The 27940-nt window shown below is 45.6% G+C and overlaps 1 protein-coding gene across 1 annotated transcript; it reads right to left on the reverse strand.

Annotated features, from left to right (window-relative positions):
* Window positions 1–27682, reverse strand: T265_07452 (hypothetical protein; the record flags this gene model as incomplete). The annotated part of the gene is made up of 7 exons (XM_009172981.1): window positions 1–1181; window positions 8836–9276; window positions 12450–12570; window positions 23417–23739; window positions 27375–27506; window positions 27543–27616; window positions 27652–27682. The coding sequence occupies 7 exons, from the start codon at window positions 27680–27682 to the stop codon at window positions 291–293; spliced, it is 2013 nt and encodes a 670-aa protein (XP_009171245.1).
* Between the last annotated feature and the right edge of the window lie 258 nt (window positions 27683–27940).

Consider the following 27940-nt stretch of genomic DNA (forward strand, 5'->3'; position numbering starts at 1 on the left):
GAGGAATTTCGTTCAACAACTGACATGTGCAAAGTGTAGGGAATGTAAGTTAAAAGAAGTGAAAGTGGCCCACATGTTCGTGCGTTGCAGCCCCTTTTCTCCGGGCGGAGACAGCAAAACCAAAGTGGAGTGAAAGAATGGTTGAATCCCAAGGCACAATCAAGTGTTAATAGACCATTTGCAAACCGGTCAACGAGTACAGTCTGGAAGATAGCTGTTCGTCTACCGAAGGCAGGATCTACCTGCACCACACAGCGATGAATCGAAGCTACACGAAATAAGGTTGCATCTCACACTCCGTGCAGCATGAGCGACAGACGACGCATGACAATGAGGAAGAGCGCAACTGCGACACCTGCAGCGCAAACCGTCGCTGCTCGATAATGCACGTTCACAGCAGTGCTCTCGACCCGCGATGAAGGTACAGGACTAGTAGCGCTTCGTGGCTCAGCAGAGACCGGACGACTTGAAGGAGTTACAGCATAACCATCTTCTGACGTTCGTCTGCGACTGAGGGCGCTAGAACACTCTTCCGGATCTATCTGGGCTGTGTGATAGGACCCACTTGCAAGAAGATTTTGTACTGGCGGTTGAACACGACCAGTAGCGGCCCCTTCAGAAACGTTGGAGTGTACAAAGTCATTTGATGGTTCCAAGTCGCTTGCTTGTGCCCGTATAGGCTCTCCAGGCAGAGTCTTTGTCTCCCCATTCGCGATGACGGATTCCTGCAGCAGGTTCAGCGATGTGGGGCTCAACGGCTCCGGGTTACTTTTGATGTCTTTCTGCTTATTGTCCAATAATTTCGAACCTAACTCCTCTCGATCTGGCGCAGTCTCGTGGATCACCTCCTTTATAGCGCCGCCTGCTCGATCGTATTGTCTTGCTTCGATAACAGTATCTCTGCTACTTTCCGATGTTACAGTTTCACTGGAGTGTAAATCGACGATAGCCCCAGATGTTGATTTAGGGGCCGCAATCGTGACAGCTTCTGCAGCAGGTGTGGATGTGGATAGTACACTTGTGGTGGGATGTTGATGAACTGAATCACGGTGAACGGTGAATGATGCCGATGCTCGATGTGAAAGACAAGTCACTGAATTGGTGACGACGGCTGGGGTCAGCGGAGCGGATACTGTGCCTGAACAAGATGCAGGGTCGGATGGACTGCCCAGAGCTCGTTTCTGAAGGTAGAAGTCAGAGAAAAGACGTAAAACAAGCAATACCGAACAGATGAGAACAGTGGGAAGCGATATTTTCTCCTTAAAACGGTTTTGTTCCACCGGTGCGTTATTATGAAAAGGATACTTTTAGCAAGGTCGCGCGTGGGCGGCTAACGGCAGGTTAATTGTAGTACGAAACGAATATGGAAATTTCGGACTTAGCACGGTCTGCGAACCGCTAAAAAGATATTTCGTTTTTAATCTCTTCGCTATTGTACAAATTACAATGTGCCACATAACGTAGTTTTTCACTAGGTTTTTAATATGTGCATAAGAAACTCAGGATCAGTTGCTTGTTGAGTTTAGACAGAGACAAGAATGGAAATTTTACGGTAACGTCGATTCTCCAGTGCACCGTAGGGAGCGTCACCGACCATGATTACGAAAATTGTCATCGTCTGATTTGACATAAATGACAGGAAAGCGCTTTAGAAAAACGTCGTAAATAATTTCATAGAATGAGCTTTCTAGCTGCAGTCCCCAGCGTTTGATTGAGGTCCCTTATGGACGACATTTAACACACTTGGGAGTAACCTGCACGAAAATGAACTATACTCGTAAGCAGTTAGATTGATGAGACAACAGCAGTGTTGGGCGACGTTCGCAGTCGAATCAATAGGGTTACTTCAACCAGGCATCTAAGTAACCCAATTGATGGACAGAGACTCAAGTTGGCTCGTCCAGCCTTCTTCGTTCAACGGTATCATTCGGTATCTAGATGTCAAGCCGCTCGAAAGAAGCACGGGGGCAGCAATACTGCCAGTCGAGACTGATCAAGTTCGTTGGGCTCATATGCGGTCTCCTAGCTGCTCCAGGGAGTCATATTTGTTGTTCCACTACAGTGGAACCTCGAACTTGTCGAGGAAAAAAAGTGTCAACCATACCCCAATCAAGGGTTGAAAAACAACGGGCGTAACTTCACATGAAGACTAAAATTGAGAAATCATTCAATGGTCAGGTTCACGTCCATAAGCGAGTTCCAAGTTCTCAGAAATGTCGGAGGTCGGTTTTTTATAAGACAACCGGGTGACCTAAGAAACGAACAACAAATCTTTCGATGAGTGGCTGGAAGCAGATCACTATGATTTCGCCAATTCCTCACTCTGAACAATAGAACCTTTAAGAGGCAGACAAAAGTTACAGCCTATCGGTGTTCGGTCTGGAAGACGACCATTTTACAATGCAACCTATCAAGAGCACCTGAACTCAAATCCTTTGACAAACACCAGAGTTTCAGCGCATCGGCTTTACCTCGTTAGTTGAAATTGCACAGGCTACGAGATTCGGGCAAGCTTTTCGCAGGCCCAACTAAAGAAAGCGGTTTTGTGGTGTAAATCCGAGAACAGCTATCATCAAGCCTTCGAGTAAGATCACTTGATTCTTCGCATCAGATAGTTTTGGTCATTCTCACTGGAAAGTACTGTGGAGGCTGACGTTGCTACCGAATTGTGGCAGTCAGGTCTTTGCACTGAAGTGACTCTGCAAGTCCTCACACTGCGTAAAATTGTCACCAGTCACTCTGGATTTTAAGTTAAACAGTTCATTGTGATGTGAAAAACGACGGTGCTTCCCTCAACCTAACAGCATATCCATCTTCATGGAAGGAAAGGTACCCCCTTCCTTTGAAGAGACAGGCTCTGAAAACCAAACACCGAATTACTGACAATTGACCGTGGACGCCTGCGTACTACTGAATACGGTTTAAATACTATTAGGACCAGGAGTTCCGTTCCGACTAAAAAGAACCTGATATGTACGGCCGCATCTGCGCCTTACTCTAGGAGTCTTCAGGTTATGTAGGATTTCCAATGACCTAAGGATGGGAATTCGCGGTCAAAGGCTCGGTATGAGGTGTATCAACAATGAAAAACCTCAGTGTCCTATGGATTACACCACCTGCCGGAATAAGGAAGTTATATGGTTCAGCTGTAACACCATTTGGGTGCCTACTACCCGCCCTAAGAAGCACGAAGGATGATATATTGTCAGGCTACGGAAGCATAGGTAGGAGCAATCGAGGTGCAGAGGTTGGGTTCAAACAACGGACCTTCTCGTCGATAAGTTCGCGCCATCTCGAGCTCAATGAAGCCATATATAATAACTGGAACCAGGAAGATGGTGAGCTAGCACTAAGTCCACATTTACTCTTTTCTTTACAATAAGGCTTTCAAATAAATCATGGTTGCACGGCAGTGAAGCATCGGTGTTGAACACTGATGTCATGCTGTCGATGATGATGATGATGAGATGAGAACTCTCCTGGGTGACTGAAAACAAATCTGGTGCGGTCTCAAACGTGTTTGTCAAGACTGGCGAGAACTCTTCGATAACCCGCTGCACGTTTTTCTCTTCGGAAGACTCATTATATAGGCAGTCACTGTGTTTCCACTGATCTTATCTGTCAGGATTTCTGCTCCATGTTCCCACGTCTGGCTTGTTTTATGGAGCAACTGTTGGGTCAAAGGGTGTGAGCAGTGTCCCTCTTTCCCACTGACTTGTGGATGAGGCTTTTGAGTCAAAGTATCCATATGGGGTACCCTCTTTGGTCTCGACAGCCGGAGGGTAACACTTGCTAAGCTCGGAAACGTCTAACTGTCCGACTCAAGTAATAGTCCCAACTAAATTCATTCCCCAAACATAGTTGATCCCTTTTGTCAGTAACAATTACCAGGTTTGTACTCAAGAAAATAAAGATAAAACATGGGCTGCCAAGATGTCTTTGATGTTTCCTATTGGTGCACGCCTAGAAAAATTTTCAAGAACAGCGACAGATAGAAAGGGCTGAAGCGGTAAATGAAAACATCCGCGTTACTCAAACCGAGTGGCAACATTGGTCATTAAGTTATCGCAGAAAAGGGTGGATTCACAATCCACACGAGGTCCCGTTTGCTAGGCGGTATTCTGCAGAATACTTTAGCTGATCTCTCGCAACCAGCTCTGCGGTTACAGCAAAACTGGTCAGCTCCCGTTGGGGATGAAGTTAACAACGAAATCTACCTCTTGAAAAGGACTAATGTTCAGTTTAGACCATCTTCCAGCTGTTCCGAGTGATGGACAGCACTGTGAAGCTACTAACAGGTATTCTGCGTACGTCCACTAACACTCATGAGAATCAATCTCGTGGAAACTAACCAGGGTTTCACCCCGGTCGCGGATGCACCAACCAAACCTTTACTCCCAGATTACTCTTAGATATAAAAGATGCAGTTAGACCTCAAGGCATCATTGAACTCAGTCAACCAGGCCTCTTCCTTTGAAAATACATGCCGGAAATTATAGTTCTTCTGTACTTGTATTATTCACCAGTGTGCCTAAAAATCCGTCGTGAATATCTGTTCATCATCGAAACGCAAAAGCTTAGTTTATTAAAAGCATCCCAAAGAGCTTCAAAAACTTATTCCAGCACATAAGAAGCCCTGTTACTCAGCGCAGCCTCAAGTAGAGGCCTTTGATTCTGAAGTAGTCTGTATGTTTGGGGGTGCGGGGAGCGTTTGATCCTGGTGTTGTTCTAAACAGTGTCGGCTAGTCTGTTTGTTTTTAGTGGATTTAACTGCCAAGGAGAAAATGAGGATGTATCCAAGCACTTGCCCCTGAAAAAAGTGATTGTTGGCGTGGAATTGGAGATACCTTGAAGTAACATCGAGTTTACCTTTCACCACCTTTGCATGCCGACAAGCGCAGACCGTCAAATTCGCGTCTCAGTCTTGTAGGACCTCACGTTCTCGTCCCGTCGCCAGTCATTCGACGTGTGAGGCCACTACTCTACTAGCGCAAGCTGGGCGCCTGTACGGCTGGGGATGTATAATGATGACGAGTTCTGGTAATAGCGAAACTCAAGCCTAGTGCTTCCGCGCTATGGTGAATGCCAACCAGAACATAGGCGGAACCACTCAAACGAAAGTAAGGTGGATGCAAATAACATGACTAATTCTCAATGAGCTACCGCAAGGTTAATACTGAGAAGTGGAATAATAACAAAGTTTTAGGTTTAATGAATGGAGTACCCTTGGTATTCATGTTAAGACCGTTAACGATATTTTGCATGTCTGCTGTCGAAATATATGCACTTCAACTCCAGCCCACGGTGATTTATCGTGCTTTAGTTGAATGATTGTCCTTGATTGTCCCTGCCACTTTCATCCTGTGAAGTCCAATCCAGCGTGTGTATGTTGACGATATAATGTTTGGATTCTACAACTTCATGCACATTTTTCCTTACGTCGAACTTCATTTGGTTTACACAGCCAAAAGTTTGTCTGACATTTGATACAACAAAAAATCCAAAGTGGATGCCTTTTCTCTATTTCTACCGGCTAGATAATCATGAGAAAGATATGATACGGTCACTAAATGCACCCAAAACATGCGCGCGGAACACCAAGTTGTAAGATGAACGCTCACCGATGTAGGTAATGATCGACTTCGATGAATTACAACTCGAAGATGAAGACCCACTGAACTCAGACTTTGACTCTCATTGTCTTTTGTTCGCGAGTCCATATTCACACATTAGAATGAGCGATCCCTAAAGTTTAAATTCCGCGGCATATTGACGCAGTTGGCGGCACGTGAGATCATGTGAATTAGGCATCTTCGCGACTGACAAGCGCATAGTGCATAGCATACTAAGAGGAAAATAGCAATATGGTCATCTAAAACGTGGTTTCGGGACAACACGAACAACTTTTCGCTTTCATGGAGGGGTTGCTGTGGGAAGCTTAATTCAGGGAAAGATTCATGCTCCATGAGTAAATTTCTTCATTTGAAATTACAACAGAATCAGACGATAGGAATGAAAACCTGTGAAAAATTGACAAGCGCGATGGAAATCAGGGGCTTAATCAAGTTCAATTATGGATTACGGTACCAATTTCAGCAATTCATAGAAGAGCCGAATGTGTCAGTTAACGCAAGACGCAATATCAATTGTGACAAACCTACTGGCCTCCGGAGGCTATACATATCCACTAGACAGGGCTGTTGAACAATTTCGAACAAATTCCAGCGTCAAAAGGATTCTCACTAGTTGCGGCAAGAACTTGTACAGTAGTCTCCTAGATGAGTGGAACACGTCAGGAAAGGAAAAATTTGGTGACTATCGTACATTTTCGAGCCCGGACCAGCCAAGTGGCTCCATTTTGGAAGCCATGCTATGGTCATTCGGTTGGATCCCCCTAGAGCATGTGTGCGGAAGTAACACATGATATTATATTTGGCTGGTAGCTCTTTTTGCGATCGGTTAAAGATCTACATCTAGTTATCGCATTTGAGCAACCAATACTTTGATATATTGCTAATCTCCGCGGTGACAAAATCCGTGAATGTCTGAACGATATCTAGAAACTATAACCCAGTCACCTAGCTTTGCCTCGCATGGCACATCGCAAGTGGTGGTGGCACTGAAGCCAATCATCACAATTGTGTCACCGTAGTTAGCATATGTTCATTGACGTGCTAACCAGCGCTGAAATACGCTCATTTTCAAATTACACTGATGTTAACAAAAGGCTCAAATGAATCTCTCATTTATGTTATTCTTTAACGGAATGCCTTGCACAAAGATCTTGTTTCAGCTGGCATAGTATTCAAAATATCGCAGTACTCATGAGGTTGAACAGTCTTCAGCAACCTTAATGCTGGTGTGTTAAGTTAACAGCCACAACAGGCTGTTCATAGTTTCGACAACAACGTCACTGGCTTACTGCCTTTGTTGACTGCAACATGAACAGTAAAACGTCTATTGTTACCTGTCTCGCAGACAAACTACATACATTCAATAGGATGCATGCTCCTGAGAGAACATCCATACGGTGTATGTACTGAGTGGTTTAGGAAAATTCCTTCGCTCTCGAGAGGACTAATGTAGACGGTTGGAAAAAGTACGGTGTCAAGTTTAGCCCACCATATATATCTTTTATCCTGCATAATCCGGACCTATCAGCTTCGATGGAACTGTTCTAATTATATCAAATGGGTCATGTAAATGGATACGTAAATTCAATAAAACTAAGCAAACTGAGACATTCGCAGGCATTTTAACAGAACACTAATACAAGCTACTCAAAACGGTTGGAAATTAGACACGGGTTTGGCGTTGAAAACAGCCCACCACAAATCTGCCAGACGTTTAGTGAACATCCCTACCCCCATTTGACAGGTTGTAACTTCAACTGTTCGAAAAAAATGGAATCCGCGAAATGTTGAATTTGATTTCTGCTTACCAATGCCTTTCCACGAGAGTCAGCTGACCAATGTGATTATGTTATCACGCGATACCTTTTAAACTACCCCTACTTCATTACTTGAGGACCGTATTATGCTGCCCCGGAAAGCGTACGTTTCCAGTTTGGAGAAAACACGTATAACTAACTAGATGATGAGGGTATGCGAGCTTCACTAAACACAACAGCAGGTTTCTATCAATTGATAACCACGCCTTCGTTTCAAATTTTCGTTGTACAGAGATGAGAGTAAGTTATGATATTAAACTTAGCAAGTAAATTTAATGAACACATCAAAGGTTGGACGTAAAAACATTCAAATGGCAGATAAGTGTGAAGGGGAGCTCAAGAAGTGCTTCGGATAGATCTCTCGTCTATGCTTTCCCTCAACTGGTGAAACTATTTCGACAGCTTGAAAAGTAGGCCAACCGGACCTTCAGACCGGCTTTGCGCTGCAGCTTCAGTTAAACGGCATCATTCAAAGTTTGTCTGAATCGCTGTTTCATACTAGTTGACTACGCAAATGAGTCATAAACTCAATGGAGGGAAAAGGCTGATTAATAACAGCAAGGCCAAATCAGAAAATGAGGTAATCCATTTCATGGCACTGTAAAAAATCCAAGGCCGTTGAAACAAGTAGAACAAATCAGAAATGAGAAGGTAATCCATTTCATGGCACTGTAAAAAATCCAAGGCCGTTGAAACAAGTAGAACTGAGTTGAAGCTATCAGACAGTATATGAACTTCCCCCACCTTATCCCACACTGCGTTTATACACCCTTGCCCCAAATGCAACGGTAGATGCAAGTGTGCCAGGCTTTCATCGACTGCGAGGCTCGTTCACTCGCAACAACTGTGAGACTGGCGTACGATTACGAATTAAATAGGTGGTCATGGCCTTCCGAGGGGAGGGGACAAGATCATTCATCCGGAAAACGACTGACTCTCTGGAATGCTGATTAAAGGTGAGACTATAAAAGGCTGAACTCTCAAGAGCAGTACTCTCATTTCAGAGGGTGCTACTGTACATCATTTAAGGCGGTTGTATATCCGTGCTAAATGATGAAAATGAGTGGCACCAGTTCTCAACGATTTCGACAAAAAATGTGTGAGATTCAGAATGCTATCCGTGGCCACCAAGATACGGCAAACATTTCTTGCTAAGATACCTTCACGCATGCGTTTGAGTCTGGAAAAATCTGAACCATGCGTTCGTATACTGGCTGTCGCACTGACAAGAATTGTAATGCAAGAAATTAGAATAGTGAAACTGATCCCACATAGTGATTTTATAAGAGCAGGTCAGATTATATATGCCATACGGATCTTAAATCATAAACACAAAACGCGACATTACGGGCTCTTCAGATGAAGAAAAAACAAGGGTAACCCACCTGACGGGCGTTTTTCAGCCAATCTGCGAAGCTCAACGGGACGCGATCACCAGTGGATGAAGTTGCTGTGGTGGTCAGAGATGTTGAAGTGCCTAGGTTGGACATCACATTCAAGGGGAGACCAGATGAAGCTGAATTCACAGAAGGGGGTATCGGATAGTAGATCGGATAACACAGCCAGTATGCTACTTGTGTAGCTTGTAGGCATTCAGCTGCACCGGGAGTCCACATGTATGTGGAAGTGGATGTGGGAGGGTTCGATGGCCCACTTGGACTAGGGACAGTACTGACGACTGAGGAGCAGTTAATACCCGAAGTTTCTGGCCCGGAATTGCTCGGAATGGCTGAGACAGATTGGGCTGTGTCCGGTTTTTTATCACCATCCTCCTTCAAGGTTGGCTCTTCAGGCTCCTCTGTTGGTTTCTGTCCATCCCCTGTCCCCTGTACAATAAAAAAGAAATCATGCGTCTTGGTCACAGCTGAACAATTCGTATAGTAGCCTCCCTCTTCAACAAAAAGTATCCCCTCTGGAGTAACGAACCTCACAGAAACTAAAAATTTTGACCGCAGATCTCTCTAAAAACCTTCATGAATGCAACAACAAAGTCCCCTAGTGGGGGACGGCTTCTAATTTTTTCGACACAGCAAAGTTGGAGTCTGCTGGCGGCGGCATAGCACACCGATTCATGCATATCCTCTTAAAACATGAAACTAACCAGTCGAGCCAACACGGTTATAGTTTGACTGACTTTTGTGGAGACAATAAGAGTCTAATCAGGTTGACAGGGACAAATACTAACAATAGCCGTTCAGCTGTAGTGCCCTTTCTATGCCTCAATGCCATGCCACCCGAAGAAAACACGAGGGCTGGGATATTGTCAGGTTGCTCAAGCCTAGACAAGCACAAAACATGACTGGAGAAGTAGGCTGTTTTCCCGCTTGAGTGAGTGCAAGTAGAAGGGTGTTTCAGAATTGCGTTTAGCTGTCAGGATGTCACACATGACTCCAGTTTGTGAAAATGCATCCTACATTGAGTGCCGCGTTGAAGGGGACGCATTCAGCTCCCAGAACAGCGGTCAGTTGCATGAGAGCTGCGTGCGAAGACGTAACTTCGCTTCATTTGATGAACAATCGACTCACTGTTCATCGCCCGCAGTGACTTACGTATCGCTGTTGAGCGACTGTGAAAATGGACCAGTCAGAGGACGAACATATCTGAAAATACAGTGAAGAATGAAATTATGGCGCATGAAGCTACTTGGATTCTAGTAAAAATCCGCGTTTTCGCATTCATGAACGAAGATTCCCCCCAGAGTGACGTGAGCTCTTTTTGGTCGATTTCCGGAAACACAAGACTCGGTCGCCTTAAGGCGTTCGTACTAGTGGCTGAGGTTGTTCACAGTGCTCAGTCAGTATGATTTCTAAGCCTTGGAGAGAACAGAGCCACTCGACCGAATAGAGACCAAGAATCTATCCACAATATTGCTCATGTGATTCGCGTTGGTTGAGCTCCCATACATAGTTGTTTAGTGGCAAGCTACGCACAGTACGCTTTGTTACAGATAGTGGACCATCATTTCGTAAAGTACATATAAGTGTGAGTTACGAAAGTCTTGTTAATATGCAACGGGATACTCATCGGCCTAGTTCCTAAAGCCGCACATAGCTTTGAAGTTAGACAATGGCAACAGTGTCCTCTACTGTGGAACAAGGTACCCGAAGTTGTTCGGTCGGTGATCACATTGCTTTCTGAGCTTGGTACTTTTGTTTCACACATTTCGTAGTAGCAGCATCAGTGTGTTTTGTGTAGCGTGGTGGTGCATCTGTTCCCAGATCCATTCTCTTTTTCCCATTATAAGGCTCTATTCAAATAAATTTGGCATGGTTGCACATCAATGAAACCCCAGTGTTTTCACACAGTACTGCCATCAATAGCCATATTGACGAAATCCATTTTCTTTTGTCAAATATTCTCTAGATCATCTCCCGCTGACTGGGATGGGATGCAACAATATTGCAGCAATTATCCCTGGGGGTGTTGTCTTTCAGAGATGTCAGTTGTTCTTGATGAAAAACAAGTATTCTTCCTGACATGAGCCAGTTAACCCATTTTAAAATAAAAGTCAACCACCATCCGAACGGTCTAACCACAAGTGTCCGTAGACGTGAACTTGCAGACCAGGAGGTCCGTACGTCTAACCCGACCTCTGCATCTCGACTTGTCTGTGCTTAGGCAATTTGGCAGTGCCCCAGCCCTCGTGCTTTCTTCGCACGGCATGACAGCTAGGCACCAAAGGAGTGCTACAACTGGACGGTTATTTTTGCAAAAATATACAGCAAAACATACTAGTTGCACAAAGACAGCCTAACTTTCGGAAGAGCCAACCAAAATTGAGTTATTCTGGAGTTTAGCCAAAGTGCTTAGCTGTAAACTTGACCTTTCTTCATTCAGTTATGTGGAAGTAAAAGCCCTTTCCATTGTAAAAACCTTCGTTAATTATCATTATTTGCCAATTTCTGATAAAACTCAACATTTCCACAGGAGGCACCGTTGCCACTTTTTAACCTAGCTGTGTTCCTAAGCTTATTCTCGTCACTTCAAAGTTATTCCGTCTATCCCTGTCCACGAGTCCTTTTCCCTCAATAAGTGAAATTCACTTGTGGTTTGTATTCGTATTGAAAATAATGGGGTTTTCCACTTTGGGTTAAACTGACTCGAAACATGAACGATACTTTATCACGGAACTGGTTCTCAAACGACGGCGGATCGTGTACCATTTTCGGTATATCTCTGGCGGTCATTCTTTCCCCCTCCCCACAACTGTTGCTGACCAGGATGATAACCGAAACAGCTCGAATTACTGCGGAGTTCAACAGAAGGAAACGCATAGTGCGCTACCGTCGAATTTTTCATCAGTCTTATACGGTCCGTTATTGTCGCTTCCCTGTAGATGCAAAGTAATTGTCTAGAAGAATTAAGCGCAGTAAGAATAGAATTATTTCACTCATTTTGAAAAGAATGTCAGTTGGTAATCACTTGCAGTTGGTTTTGCAAAGCCGTTCGTTGATCGATAGGACGAAAATATACTTAAGATCGATATGGAGTCCTACTAGCATTCGTTTGGAGTAGAGATAAATAAGCACTATTCACCTTAAAGAATACTTCTAAACCACCCAATCGATCGGTACTTCTTTGGATAGGCTGTAGTACACATAACCAGTTCAAAACACTCAAGTGATCACCTGTTCGACATACTTCTTTGATCATTAGGTCGCCGGACGCACCATAATAATGCAATCAATAGTTCTTAATGACCGCTTCTTTAATTAAAATGCAAAATACATGCCCCCTATAAGTCTCAAACGATACTTAGCCAAAAACAGAACCATCAGTCAGATTAATCAGGATCAACTACAGCACAAGCGCCAAAAGCCACCGGTCCACAACACTTCCTTGATTCTACTAGGCGTATGAGATTTTATCCGGCGTAATTTTAGAGATATCCAGGCAATATTCGGGTAGTGCAGATGTCGCCAAGGCAGTTCCAGAACTGTTTACACGTTTTGTCCGTAATTTTAACAATACAGAGAGAATGGAAAGAAAGCAAGCTTACAGTAATTGTAATCTGAGAGGCAGCCTCGGCAGCTTCTAGACACACAGATCGCGAGGCATCCGTTAGAGGACGTAATAGGTTGGATGTAGGCCCACATGAATCGCAGACGAACGACTGGGACCTGTAAATAGGAAACATGAACCACTAGTAACTGATGGGCAGGTTGGTGAAGAGGACAAACCTAGTGGTAATGCGATAGACTAGTGAAAATGTCACGACTACGGCTGAGTACGAGGATGCCACTCATCAACTGTACGGGTGACTTTTGAAATCGGTTCACCCTCCCAGTAGAGACAGTCTAACTTGTTGAGCGCTTCGCCTAGCTTCGAAAACATTTCGTCACCAATCACACTAATGCGAATGACCAATCTCGGTTTTGTTGGCCCCAAGGTGACCTGCGTTGCTTCATCTTTGATCTTGCTTGCACTCAATAGCACTTGCGTCACAGTCTGCTTCCTGATTGGCTGACGATGAAGATTGGTTGGTCGGTTTATAAAGCATCTTTCCAGATGGTTGTCCTTCCTTGGTTTATTCGGTTATTTAATTCGCCGGTCTTTATCCTATTTGATGTAGCGAGTTGTATATGCTAACCGAATCGATATGTCTACTGTTCTTGGATTTCCAAGTACATTTGTTTGTTTGTGTTTTTGTGTTTTCTTGAACAGCTCCGGAGTTGACGGTCCTGAAAGTCTTGTCCTTTGGGGTGAGCATATCAATTACCTGTTCGGCCGACCATTCATAAATTTGCGTCTTTTCTTTGCTCTTGCCTGGCCTAGTATGCAGACGTCTTTTCCAAACGTGCAGTACAACCATGAACTGCACACACACCAAACGAACTCGTGTTTCACTAGACTTCGTGAAATGGAACTGATGAGAATTGACTACGTGTTCTGGTTGCATGTTTGCGTTCTTTATTTCTGGCTGGTACCTTCCTCCTGTATCCCAAATTGTGGTCTTCACAATTCCTAAATTGAATTTTGGGCGACCTTTCCGCATTCCATCTGATTCATGGGTCATATGGCTGTAGGTCACATTGTAATGATGCAGCGGCCATTTTAGAAGTACTTTTGATGTATGGCTGTGTAATTTCTTCTTGTCTGCGGGTTGCTCAGTTGGGTGAATTGAATTTTTTAGAGGATTTCTAAATAGCATTTTTTACTTCCAAAAGCTTTATGGACGCGTTTCTCTTTTAGCTTGAATTCCATTATATTGGAGTGTCACGACTCGTTCGAACAGCGTCCCAAAGCAGCTCGTTTGTTAGCTGCGAAGGTTCATAACTTGGTTTGTTTGCGTCACTGTTCTGTATGCTTAAGCTAGAATCCACCCATTTTGTAGGCTGGCGACTAGAGCATCTGAAAATGTCATTTTGCAACCATATTATTCCTCCATCGTGATTTTGATGTCATCAAAAACGTTAAGTCTCCGCTAGACTGTCAACTTGTTTTAATAATGTATGACTCAAGAGTCATTGTTTGATATTACGATCTGGTAGCACAGTCCTCCATTTTTTACACTGAGAGTTCTAAATTTGGGAAACTCATTGGTGCTCCCCTCTTCAGATCATAACCAAAGGATACTCGAAGATATTTTCGCAAAGCATTTTGTTGCCTCATCCTCTAGATGGCGACACGCGATAGTGCTCTCGAGTAGAGATTTCGCTTTCTTTGTACTGTTTGATTTCTCGACCGTAAGACGTCCTTTCTAAACCGGCAGAATGACAACGAGTTCATCTCCATTCAACTTCAGCCTCTGCTTATTCGTTCCGGAAAAAGTTGGAAGCTCTGTTGTATCTGATAGCTGGTATGGTGGTTACGCAAATTTGTTGTTGGGCCTTGACGTCAAGGCCCATGCACTGCAGTAATACTTGCAGGCTAGCCCAGTGCTCCACATGTATTACTTGTCTGAAATTTAAGGTTGAGTCTTATCAAGCTGTTTTCTGGGAATAGTCTCGATCCAGGCCTCGTTGTTTATGCCTATCTTTTCATTTTTGTTTTCAACAGGCCTTGGAATCTTGTGCTCAGGACCAGTTTTCTTTTTTTTGAACAGTAAATTTAACTCTTCATCCGCTTGCGAAACCGAGCTATTGTAGGAGGCCTGGTCCTGTCTTTCTTAAACAGGTCGCCCTCTCTCCACTGGCGGGTCTCTCATTCGTCCTAATATAGTTGTGCACACCCGTGATCACCCACCGTTATTTATAACGGCAACTTAGGGCTTGCTTAACTGTGGTCGCCAGGTTACATTACGTGGAAGAACGCGTTTTCGCAAACCGGACGTTAGGAAATGTAACTTTCATGAGGCTACTGATCGACAGGCTGATTTCTCCTGTCGACTGTTTTCAGCACACAGTGACCAAAAGTGTTGGCAATCAAACGGGATACTGGTAGCTCGAGCGAAGTTATTTTCTTTTGATCTCCTGGAATGAAGAAATGCTTGAAATTCGATCGTCAAGCCATTAGATTAACAATCAACATACGCAGTTGAGCAATCGATAGTCTGACTAACCGCCATTAGGTACTCATACAAGAGGACTCTTCTTCCGAAACAAATCCCACACATGCGATAGAGAAAACAAAAAAAATAACCTGATGTAATTCTGGACGGATATCATATAAGGTAGCAGAAATATTGCTCCACAATATCTCATATTACCATTATTTATAAGGTTTCAGATCAGTGAACTGCAAAAGAAAGTGCATCACCATCATCGTCAGCTGTAAAAACCACGAACTTGTCGTGAAGTGGTTGTAGCTGCCACAGTTCGTTCACCGAAGATTTGGTTCGAACCCGACCTCTGCCTCTCGCCTTCCCTTGTCTAGGCTTGGGAAACCTGGCAGTATCCCAGTCCTCGTGCTTCCTTCGTGTGGCATGGCAGCTAGACAACTTAAGGATGCTACAGCTGAACCGATGATTTGGGGAGGTGGGGTAGATAGCTGCGCATTGGAGGCGGGAGCTGATAAATTGGTGTGTAAATACGGCACTGCCAGTGAACTGTCAAAACGGGAGGTTGGGAAGGGAGCTATAAACTGAAGGCAATATCTTGGATGCATGAGCGCCATTGAGGGCACGATTGGGTCGTCTGACAATGTCTCCAACCATTGATGTGGCCCGTTTCGGGGTCACCATCCAGGAAGACGATAATGACCAGTGCAGCTGAGTTTGCTGGTAATGGCTTTTATACTTCACTGCCAGGACATTGTTTGACTGCCTCTGGCTCGTTTCCACCCTTCGCGTTGTTGTGCGAGAAGAACCCTTCGAGGAAGTCGATCGACTGGCATACGCAGCACGTCGTCAAGCCAGCGCAACCTATGCAGTGTGATCAGTTCATCTATCGAGGGTGAGTTATTTCTCCCGAATACCATTCGACGTACTTCAGAATTGCTGATCCGGTGTTCCCACCAGATTCGGGCAATGCTCCGAAGACATCGAGTGAAAGACTTGACGTCCTCGGCACGCAGCGGCCAGTTTTCTGACCTGTATAGTGAAATGAAGCGCACCGCAGAACTGTAAACTCGACCCTTGACGGATAAGCTGATGCCACGCCCACGCCACAGGTGACACAGGTTCACAAAGGCTGTTCTGGCCTTCCCAATCCGGATGGAAATACCATCTTCTGTGAGACCGCCGGGACCGACACAGCTGCCCATGTAAACAAATTTGTCTACTAATTTAATCGGTTCATCCACAAGCATGAGGCTATGATTCGAGCCCACCTAGTCTTACAGTAGCACTCTACACTTTGCAGGTGTTAAGCGCATGTCGAACCGTGAGGCAGAATTATTTAGACTATTTAATATTGTTTGAATTACCACGAAATCAGATCCAAGAAGAACTATGTCGTCTGCGTACTCGATATCTGTGAGCGGACGCCCCGGGAGCACCTCGAACCATTAGAGGCTGGTAGTGGGTCTTCCATGGTCGTATCAATGATGAAGTTGTATAGTAAATTTGAAAGAGGACAGTCCTGTCTGACACCACCTAATGCGGTGAATTCAGGCAAAACCTTCACACGGCCGCGGCAGTTGGCCTACAGCGCCTTAAGGTGGGTTAGGAACTGATAGGGGACACCTTTGTTCCACAGACACTGTCATAGTGCCTGACGGTCCGCAGAGTCCAGGGAAGTTTTCAGATCAAGAAACACAACAATTGTTGGCTGCTGGAAGCAGTGCCGCTGTTCAAGATTCTGTCGAAGGGTGAAGATATGATCGACGCATCTTCTTGCAGGACGGAACCCAGCTTGGTTTCCACGGATCTCTCTCCCTCCGAAGAATAAGACCAGGGAGCACCTCCATGCTACAGCTAATAGGCTGATGCTGCGTCCCCATACCCCTTTTGAAGATGGGGATAACTGTCGACATGCTCCATTCTACAGGCACCTTCGTTCCATATTGCACCAGTAAGCTTTGTCAGATGGATCGCCAGGGATCCTCCACCTTATTTGAAGGAGGTTGGATACAGACCATCCGGTCCTGGTGCCCTCTCACGTTTAATAGACCTATTTCGTACCATATTTCTTCTTCCGAAGGGCGATTCAACGTTTATATTCCATTCGCCTGTATGCACTATCCCTACAGGCTGTGTTGCAGGAGGCCAGGTGAACTGCTGTTTGAAGTGTTCGGCCCATCTCTCACTTATCGTTTCGCTGACCGTTGCTTTCCTAGGGCCAGTCGATCGTATCAGTTGATATAGGGTATGGCTGTTTCCCGTAGCAAAAGCATTCTCCATCTCCCGAGCTTTCGATGTCCACCAGAGCCCTTGGTCTTTCCTTAAACTCTTCACTATTTGGCGTTTGAGGGATTTGTGTGCGCCATCGTACTCGTAGCCTGGTGGTATAGCTTTCCTGGCATCAACCATAGATAGCGATCTCGATGACATCCAGTAGTCTTGTGGTCGAATTGGAGAACTCGGGCAGATAGCACTGAACGCCGCTAACATGGCTCCTTTCACATTTCGCCACGCTTCATCCACATGCTCACTATCACCACACTAGTGGTAAATAATTGTTGGGCTATCTCAGATCAGTACTGTTGAGCTATCGTCGTTCTTCGAAGATAGTGGATTGGCATGCTTCTTGTCGACTTGCGAGGGCCTGAAGGGAAACGAACTGTCAAGCGTGCGCGCGCCATGGCGTGATCGGAATCAAGTGGTGCGCCCTAGAAGGAACGGCAGTCCTGAATTGTGGCTTTCCACCGGTGGCTACTGGGCACATGGTCCAACTATGTCCACGGTTGATTTGCACTTGGTAGCCGCCAGGTCACGCGGTGCGAAAGTTTATGCTGAAAGTTCGTACTTGCCAGAAACAGTTCGTGATCAGCACACAACTGGAGGAGTTAATCTTCATTGGCTGTGCGGCGAGCATCGACTCCGAAGCGACCGCCAAATGTGATTCCAAGGAGCTAAGACGGCTTAGTTGGGCATTCATATCGCCTGCAAGGATGTCAGTGCTTTTGCCTGACGAATGAGCGCAGATAGCTCTCGATAGAAAGTATCCTTCTTAGCATCAGAACTGAAGTCCGTTGAGGCATACACCGACACTACAAACAGGCACCGCCTTTTATGCCGAGAGGCATCGAGCATGATGGAACTGCATAGCGAGACGAGTGTTCACTGGGATCCTATCCAGCAAAGCGCGTTCAGCTCTGCGGCTGAGTGAAACTCCCACGCCATATATTCCACGAGTCATCACTTCTGGGTCACCGGACACATGGAGGGAGAGGTGTGAATGGGCTGAATTCATCCTTGGCGTTCTGAGGTGCATAACAACGCGTGTTTCGGAGACACAGCATACATCAATTTTAAGGGAGCATAAGGTCTGAGTGAGCATTGCCTGTTAGCCAGTTTGACATAGAGTACGGGCGTTAAAAGCTCCTATATGAAAAGGATCTCGTGGATTTGTTCATTGATAGTAAGCAGCAAGGACGATAAGGCCCTTCGGTCAGATAACTGACAATCAAATGATCCAGCGATGTTTGTTTGTGTGGTGGGACGGGGTTGGGGACGGACATCGGTGGACACCGAACTGCACCGGCAAATGATACTTCCCAGTTGCCCAAGCCGAGGAAGGGGGCTTGACTGAGGTACCCAACCTTGAACCTTTGACTCAAAAGTCTGACCCACAAGGCAGTGGGACGATGAAGGGTTTTATTTGGGTACGCTGCATGGAGCCGATAACCCAATAGTCTGATCTGCTCGGCCGAAAGATGATTGGCCTAACCCAAGGGCGCAGGAAATAAGGCACTATTTTCTCATTCCTGATGCGGCTGCGCATAGCAGGTGCCTTTTGAGCAGCACCGGACCCTTTTGTTTTAGAAGTATTTCGACCGTATTGGATAATGAGCCGGCGGTCACGGTCAACCGTTGGGCGATCGGAGTCTGCATTTTTTAGGGCCGGGCTTTTATAACTCATCCTTCCTCGGGGGAAGGCAGGATCGCTGCTTCCATAAATATTGACATGCTGGTCGCCTGGGGGAAACACCTTGCTGCCTTCACACTCCTGTCGCAGAGGACAGTACGACTTTACTTTACCCCCAGACCGCTTCGTAGCACGATTACTCGTAGTAAGAGGTATCGTTGCATTTGGTCTGATCGCTCCCCTTTGGCCTTCCCGGCATGGTTGTACTTTGTGGAACGAAGTTCGAGGCACGCGGGATCATTGCAGCACTCCAGCCCGACCACCACATCAAGGTTGCAGCTTTAGGTCGGGGCAAAAAAGTTAAGGTGAACTATCCCTCATTTAACAGTATGTCACCCGGGTCCTAAGCTTCTACTATTGTAAGTTGACGTTAAGTGGACTGATAGTTGTGAACAGTCTTTCATATAATGAGCTTGAAAAAGGTAGCATGGCAGAGGTAGTTTTGGGCCCTTTTACGTATGTATCTCATCAAACGAGTACTAGGTAAGTAAAAAATTATCGCGTCAAAAGCTATGTAGTTCATCGTGGTAACACCAAGAAAACCCTAAGCTGTTTCAGCCTACACAAACATCACTTGTGAATATTAAACACCTGAGCAAATTTGAGAACACTACCATTTTCCGTGCTGCATACTACAGAAAGTGCAATGCTTCCTGTTAATCAGAAGGCGAACCACAAGGCACTTAGTGTAGGATGATATAATCTGGTTGGTTTTGGGTGGTTTCGGTGCACCTGATATGTCCATGTGTCCTCGTATACACAACGGTACGCTGTCCCGTTCTACTTACGTAGGCATCACTCATCAGTGGACGTTAATGGACTTGAAAGACGGTTGTGGTGATATACATCCCCCTAGAAACATCAATGATTACTGGGTTATGCAGGTAGCGTGAAAATAGATATGATAACTATGATTATCCACTGGAAATGCACCAGTAAACTACGACATTTACTACTTAATTAATTTCGTTTTAGCTACCGACAATGCAGACAGTCTCAACGTAAAAAATAAGCAGTCGAAAAAATCTGCAGGATACTGCTTACGATCGAGCCAGGGCTTTCCGCTCATCAGCGGGCAAATCGAGTGAACCGATTGCGCCGGCACCATGGGTTGGCATGAATCCAATTATAGCTAGAAGCGCCGTACGGATAGACCAGGAAGGGCGCCATGATTCCGGATGGTAGCCGGATATGCTAAGGCAAATTTTCCTGTGCGTTTCAAATCTCCCGTTTGGCTACAACAACACAATAGGAGCAAAAACATTAGCTACCTTCTAGACGTGCAGGGAAGTAATGAAACTGTACGTGCAAGGGGAATGACCCTTCGAGGTACCTTAGGGAGAGGAACAACTATATATGTAAAAATTCTAGGATCATAAATATTCGGTGACATCGGGTAACAGCCTAAGGCACAGAAATTCACCCTAAAAAAACCACCATTGGGAGAGAAGCATTGGCCTCTCCTAAGAAGTGCACTCACTTCGGGGGTTGTGTATATTATTCAGGATCACAGAAGAACCCAGGGAAATTGTGTACCTTGATGACTACAGATGACTACATGAATAGACTGATAGTCTTTGGAAGATCTAGCATAAATATCGTGCAAGTTCTAACACATTTCCCTGACTTTTATCAACACTTTTGCTCGTTGCTCCAAAGCAACTTGCCGGGTTACCTGCTGGGCTGTACAGCTTCTGTTGACCACATTTACATCCCCAAAATATTCATAAGAATCTTGAAATCGATTACTTCATACATTATAAATATGATAAGTTGAAATGTACAACGTTTAGTGACAGGAACCTGTGGAATCAGGAACACTTTAACGATCAATATTCCGCCTCAGATTTAGGGGGTCCCAACACCAATCTCTAAGTATGGCATCTAATGTCGACTCTGGCCATACAAGGACAGATAAGAGGACATATATGGAATCAATTCTGATGGTCACTTGCCCCCATATTAGCTCCAGTAACTGACGTATAAACGGCTTCCAAGCAGGATTACCAATAGCAGCTTAAAAAAAGTAAGAATTGCAGGTTGATTCTGGCTACCACACCGATAGGTTGACACCGTGGACAGTACTACAGGCTAGAAGAGATACTACTATTCACGCAACAGTTGTGTTACGATGGTTTTGGCTACTCATCATCAACTGCCGTTGGTGGCGTTCTCCAGCAAATCTTCCAGAAATACACAACCGGTACAAACATGAAGTAATTTTGTCATGGGCTGGTAGCCACCTAGTTAGTTTTTGGACGTTTTTGGTACCTTTTAGAAGGTAGGTCATTTGCTGCATAGTCTTTTGCTTTTGTTTTCAACTCTCAACTTGATAACTGCTCTACTAGAAAGTTTCACTCATCGAGAAGGTCACAATGGATATTCGATTTATTGATTACCCATTAACATTGCAAATGCCACCCCGCACTCTCATTAATACTAAGCGTTTCCTTTTCTGCATCATTGTTTTCGCCTCCGCACAGCGTGGTTAGGATGAACTTGCTCACTTGTGTTCTAAGAGCTAATTCTGATTTCCTGACCGCGAATTTTTTACTGATAATTGCAACAGGAAACCCCGGCTGTATCTGATTTCGTAAACATGTATAAAGTTTTCTAAGGAGGAAAGTGTTGGTAGCTCAGGTAGCGTAAATGATCGTTGGCTTGTTCGCTGAGCTGGGCAACTTGATTGCAAACGTTTCATCACCAATCGAGGTGACATCATCAGTGCGTTATTGGGGAGCGTAGTGGTGGAAGCGTGGAAGCATGGTAAAAATCTGTCAGGTTAGAAACACACGCATAGTTCTCCAGGACATTTTGCACTTTCTTATTTCGATTTTAGACATGTACATGTAACTACCCTTACGTTCGACCAGTAGTTTTGCAACCACACTGGAGTCCTGAGTCTTATTCTTTGAAACTACCTCAAACGTTAACACCGATAGTGGATCCCAGTTTATTCTCCCACGGCAAACCGCGTCACTAGTTAACGACTATTTTATAAGCTCCACTGTTAATAGCTTCATAGAAGGGTTTCACCGTCAACTGGAACATTCCATCGTGATGTCATCCATTAGAACATGATGTTTGGAACAGTCGTCAATTATCCTCCTCGGATTACTCAGCACTCAAAAGAGGAAATGGCCTGCTCGTCCACGGAACTCGTATTGATTGCCCCCCTGATACTCTAGGCTCACGCATCTCGGGTGAGCCCAATCCCACATTCTTCGCGCACCGTTTGAGGCAGCATGTGTTCCACTGAAAGCCAAATGATACACTTACAGCATTCTACCCCACCCAAATTCACAGACCTATTCAACGTGGTTAAACCTTGGGGAATGAAGTTCCAACCAGTGGGTCCCTCAGGACCACTGAGCACACAATTCTAATCACCACTTCCATGTGGTGGCTTTTGGTCTATTTCAGATGGTCGGCAAACAGTTGGCAAGGGGATAGAGACAGGTAAGTTGTTAACGGCACTGTGACCATTGTGAGACGGAACCGTGTATGTCATATGCAGCCAGTTTTTGCAATAGGACGTCCAGTTGTACGTAGTCAAAGAGAATTAATATCAGTCTGAAACCCTTCGTCAGTCTTTACTTCATGCGTCTTTGACTGGTAACAGGTTCGTTACACAGAACCTGTACTTGCAAGATCCGTGCTGCACAGACGACACCGGACTGCAGCACACGAATCATGTTGGCAACTGGTCAGCCAAGACTGGCTTCAAGACTGTAATTTGCAGCATTTTGAGAAGGTTCTCAGTTTAGATTGGGCAGTATCTGAAAAGAATCATTTGATCAAGCTCTCCTACAGTTGGGGGATGTTTGTGCCCCGCGGGTAGGCTCAACAGTAAGCGCGTTGGTATAAGTGGCACGGTATTGTCTGAGCAAGGCGCCGGTTGTTTCTTTCAGCCACTGTTGGCTTGTAATACAGGCGTACCATGCTTGTCTGACAATATCTCGAACCACTGGTGTGTACCGTCTCGGGGATACCCATCTAGATTGACGGTAGTGACTAGTGTAGCGGTGTTTGCTGATGGTAGCGTTCATACTTCGCTGCCAATTCACTGCTTGATCTCCCATAACTGGTGGTTGCGTAAAAATGGTTCTCCAAGCGATTAGGCTGACTGGTGTGAGGAGCATGTGCACAATCTATGGAGTGTGACCATCAGTTTCTCCCGAAAACCAATCAACGTACCCACCAGATTTGGGAAATGTTCCGGAGATGCCTATGTTACAACCCTGGAAGTTGTGATCCGATTAGCAATATGGAGAGCACCGCAGCATTGTAAACTAGATCCTTGACAGACAAGCTGATGGCACGCCTGCGTCACAGGGGATGAAGCCGCTCTTGTCTTTCCATTCTGTAGCTAGACCACCAAGACTGATACAGCTACCTAGGCAGACAAATGTATCTATCTCAATCGCGAGAAAAAAGTTCATGTTGGGGCCTACTTAGCGTTGCAGAGAACACCAGACCGTGAGGCTGACTCATCTGTCCATCGTAATATTAACTGCATTATAATGGCGTCCATTCGAGAATCGTGTCATCCGCGTACCACACATCTGCAAGCGAACGCCCTGGGGCCATTTGGACCCCAGAAGCATTAGAGGCGGCGAGTAAGTCATCCATGATCATATCAGTGGAGAAGTAGAAGATGAAAGGTGAAAGAGGATAACCTCGCCTAACCTCAATTGACGCAATAAACTCAGGGGAGAGCTTCCCGTAGACCTTCACGCATCTGCGGGAGCTGACATACCGCGCCTCAAAAACGACCAGGAATTTGCGGAGGACACCTTTACTACATAGACACCGCGAAAGTACATAACGGTCCATAGAATCAAAGGAGGCTTTCAAGTCATAGACCACCATAATTGGTAGCTGGAAGCAGTGTCACCCACATTTCATCGAGGTGTGAATACGTGGTGAAGAAAAGAAGAGAAGTGGATGGAGAATGGGCTTAGTGCTGGACTCTAATCTTTGACTTTTTGGACCCCTTCTATTTCCTTGACCTTCTGTGCCCACCGGGCTTCACGATGGGCGCGCACGCTCACTTTCACTTGACGTCTGATAATTCGTCGGGCTAAATTATGTCCAGGACCGGCTGAGACACTTGACCCAGATTTAAGCAGCACCACTGTTCGGTCCGATGTCCAGTACTTGAGCGGGCCTAGTAGCATCGTGCAACGGGCAAACTGTGCAAAGAGGTGGGGACCTCGATCACGTCTGACGGTTGAGCAGTTGGAAGACTCCGGAAGATAACTCTGGTAAATTTACCTAGCATCCAGATCTGCCAGTTTCTCCGTTTCCAAGCTATTTGTCTGCAGCTCAGGCTGTCCTGGAACACGAGTGGCGAAGTGTTTCACACGAGCGCGTGGTCGGAAACGAGTGACACTCAGTTATTAAGCCACGCCACTGGTAACCCATGTCGAAGTGATCAACTTTAGTTCATACCTGCCACGTTGTTGGAGGACAACATTCAGCCAAGCCGACTTCGGTTATTTCTGAAGTTAGTACTGCATAGCAACAGCCTTTTGCCAACACATAGCTGGAGCAATCGTTCGCCATTGCTTGTATGTACCGAGTTCGATCCATGTTGACCAACTAATTGGGTCTTAGATGCACTAAACCCATTCACTTGCAGCATACATTCAGGTCTCCGGCAAACACCGCGATGTCTGAGCTTCCAGCTCACCATAAGAGGGCACTTCAGGCATCATACTTGTCTTTGAGGGTGCCAGAAGTACAGTCCGTAGGAGCGTAAGCAGACAGGGCAAGTAGACAGCGATTAACTTCCTGTTTGTGAGGCTCCTTCACAAAGGTTGTCAAACGAACCGTACAAAGGTGAATATCAACAGGTATCTAGTCAAGAAAAGACTCTTTCGCCCGGACGATACCAATCTCTGTACATCCTGCCGCAGCAGTCTACGGATCGCCATGCTGCACAGTCGGAAGCGAGTGAAGTGTGATGGGGCGGTTAGCTCAACCATTATGCTTGCATCTTGAATTCTGGGCTCTGATTCATGTCTATTTGAGGTAGTTGCTTATTTGAGACACCTATGGCATCAGAGTGGTTTACCCCTGAATCTCAAGGGACGTGTGTATCAAGCTATAATATGTGCTGTTTTGTTATATGGCTGTGAGACTTGGCCTATCCCAGTAGCGGAACTGGGACGTCTTCAGGTGTTCGACAACCGTTGTCTCGGAACCATAGCTCTTGTGGATTGGTGCCGGGGAATCCGTAAGGAAACCATTAGAAAGCTCATTTGCGGTTGCGCAACAGGTACTTCCATTGAGGAATGTGTCAGGCACCAGAAACTGCGTTGGTTGGGACATGTGTTTCGTATGCCGAACCATCGTTTGCCGAAGAGCGCTGTCTTCCAAGCCCAACTCAGAGTGGCGGAAACAGAGAGGTGGCCAACTCTTGACTCGACAGAGGAGTATGAAGGATATCACGAAACGCTTGGGTGCTGTCGGTGCCACTCGCCTTCCAGGATGGGGAGGCGTGATCCCCGTTGCGCCTAGTTGGAGACACTAGAAGATATGTCTGCCAACCGACGTCACTGGCGTTCTTGCTGTTAGTTTCTATCTAGATTGCCTCAGTGAATATCTGGGGGTGTAGGCACCTTGTATTGGCTGTGGTGAGCTAACAATATGTCTCTTTCCCGTCCACCTTTATTCTTTTCTTTACAATAAGGCTTTCAAATAAATCATGGCTGTACGGCAGGGAAACATCGCTGATGGATACTGATGTTATGCTGTCGATGATGATGATGATACATAGCACACATCAATGCCAAGCGAGCCCAGTGTGAGAGCAAAAGCAGCATGTAGTCCTGCTTGCTTTATTGTGTGAACACTGAAAGTAGCCAGATAGACTGGGCGTCAAGGCCTGAAGATTGATTTCCAGATATCTGAGGATGTCGGCGCCATGTAAGGAGCAGATGTTGCACACAAAACCGATGCAGGACGAACGGAGTCATCAGTCTAACTGACGGGCCTACAAAAGTAGATTTGCTAATGGAGTGGTGAGAGGAGGGAAAGTATGTGAAATAGAAAGAAGGGATGCACCAGCAGTAGCTTGTTTTGGCTTAACCGTCCTGTGGTATGCAGCAAGTAAGACAACCAGGCCGATGGCATCACGCGAAGGCCGATGTGGCAAGAAATTATTTGTAAGTGTGCAATTCATGGCTTTATTTGAGGTGAGATACTGCCAGGGGGGCTAGATCTAGATAGAAGGCCAACTAAAGTCCTTTAAATCGAAAGCCTGTTTGGCCAAAAATGTAAGTGTATTATTATCTTTACAAGACAAGTCGTCACACCTGCTCTAACCCAAAAACTTAAGGGTCAGGAGAATTCGTGGGCCAGACTTCTCACCCGCCAAACCTGGCATATGATACTCAGTATCACATGGACACCCACTCCGTAGTATAGTTCACTGAGTCACAAATGTGGGGATACCATCGCATCACGATAATGTTCAGTCCCTTCGTGAAGGGCGGGGTTTTTTCGGAGTGAGTGTAACAGCAATCTATGGATGTAATGAGGGAAACACCCATGATAGGATGTTTTGGACATGAGAAGTGTGACCGGTCGGGCCCAGAACAACTGTTTTGTATTCCTTGAATTGAGCGCGGTCTTACTCGCGCCGTGAGATGGGTCTACGTGGTGAGATGAATGACCGTCATCCAGGTCGTTTCTGCGGCGAGGTGGAAACGGATCCCAAATGGCGTAGCGTGACGGCTGGTGTACAATGCACGGAGAAGTTAAGTGACCACGTGAGAGGATATCTGGGTGACGGTGAGAACGCGTGGCCCATCTCCATTGTAGCTACCGGATGATGGTAGGCAAGTAGGGATGAGAAAAATGCAAGAAAAGCTCGCAGGGTGTCCCAATTGATTCTTTCGACTAGCCTTTGGAAGCCCCTTGTCGGAGAAATCACCAGGGACAGAAATGACTCTCTGATGTCCAGCAGAGCAGAACGCTAGGAGGGTTGAGCTAACAATTCGAATAGCACTTCCGTTAGCTAACTCCCATTGCAAAATATCGGCATTTAAGAGAACGTAAACTACGGATACGAATCCCTAGAAGTATCTCTATACAGGCGTCACCGTGCCCTGGCCCTGACTGCCTGCTACGTTCCACCTGCGTCAACAATTGTTGACACAAATCAATGGGAGTATTAACACTCCCATTGCGTGCATGTAGAGACCGTGTAAGTCGCCGGGGATTATATTTAAAAGAGCTTTGCATCTTAAGCGAAGACGGAGAGCGACTGGAAAAAACACTTAAAAACACTGTTGTAGTGCATACAGACCGAATTAAGGTTCTACGTATTATTAAAATCCCGCGGAGCCTTTCATGAACTCCTCATAGGTCACAAAACTGAAGAACCGAAAAGTTGTGGTAATAGTGATATTCACTGAGTATGGACCAGTGTGGCATACAAAAAATTATAGTGATAAACCGTCACATCATATACTGCTTTATAGATACATGTGTAAAGTGACACCTACCGTTAGCAATACTATATTTGGAGGCTTCATTGGGTATTCCGAGGGCAGAAGTATCCGTCCGTGGTACACGCCACCGGAGAACTCCGTGTCTTCGGGTCCCCGAATTGTGAAATGCCATTCGAAAAGGTTGTCCTGAAACAATCAGCCACAGAAAGCTCAAAAACTTGCCTCGAGTGGTTGTGCATGATAGAGCTCGGTGGGCTCCGCAAGTTCTTGCGCTTCTTTCAACAATCGTTTAACCGCTGAAAACAATTAACTGGGATCTTCCAGCACATACCAGGATTTCTCGTGTTATACGTCACCGTCATCCTGACCGTACGGCGCGCGCAGCCAGGCGACCTTGAAATGAAATACTAACACCTAAAATAACTCACTGGAGTTTCTTGTTGGTTTGAGGGATTTGTGCTTTATGTTACGATCCAGATCGGAAAATCTTGTAGGACATCACGGATGGGGCGCAAGTCTATTTTGATATGGTTTGAGGAGTTCAGCTGAATTCAGTGATCGTGAGAGTTCAGGGAAATAGCATCATATAAATGCACTTGAAGACTTGCCCAAATGATTCA

The sequence above is a fragment of the Opisthorchis viverrini genome, assembly GCF_000715545.1.
Source record: "Opisthorchis viverrini unplaced genomic scaffold opera_v5_179, whole genome shotgun sequence".
Classification (NCBI taxonomy): Eukaryota; Metazoa; Platyhelminthes; class Trematoda; order Opisthorchiida; family Opisthorchiidae; genus Opisthorchis; species Opisthorchis viverrini.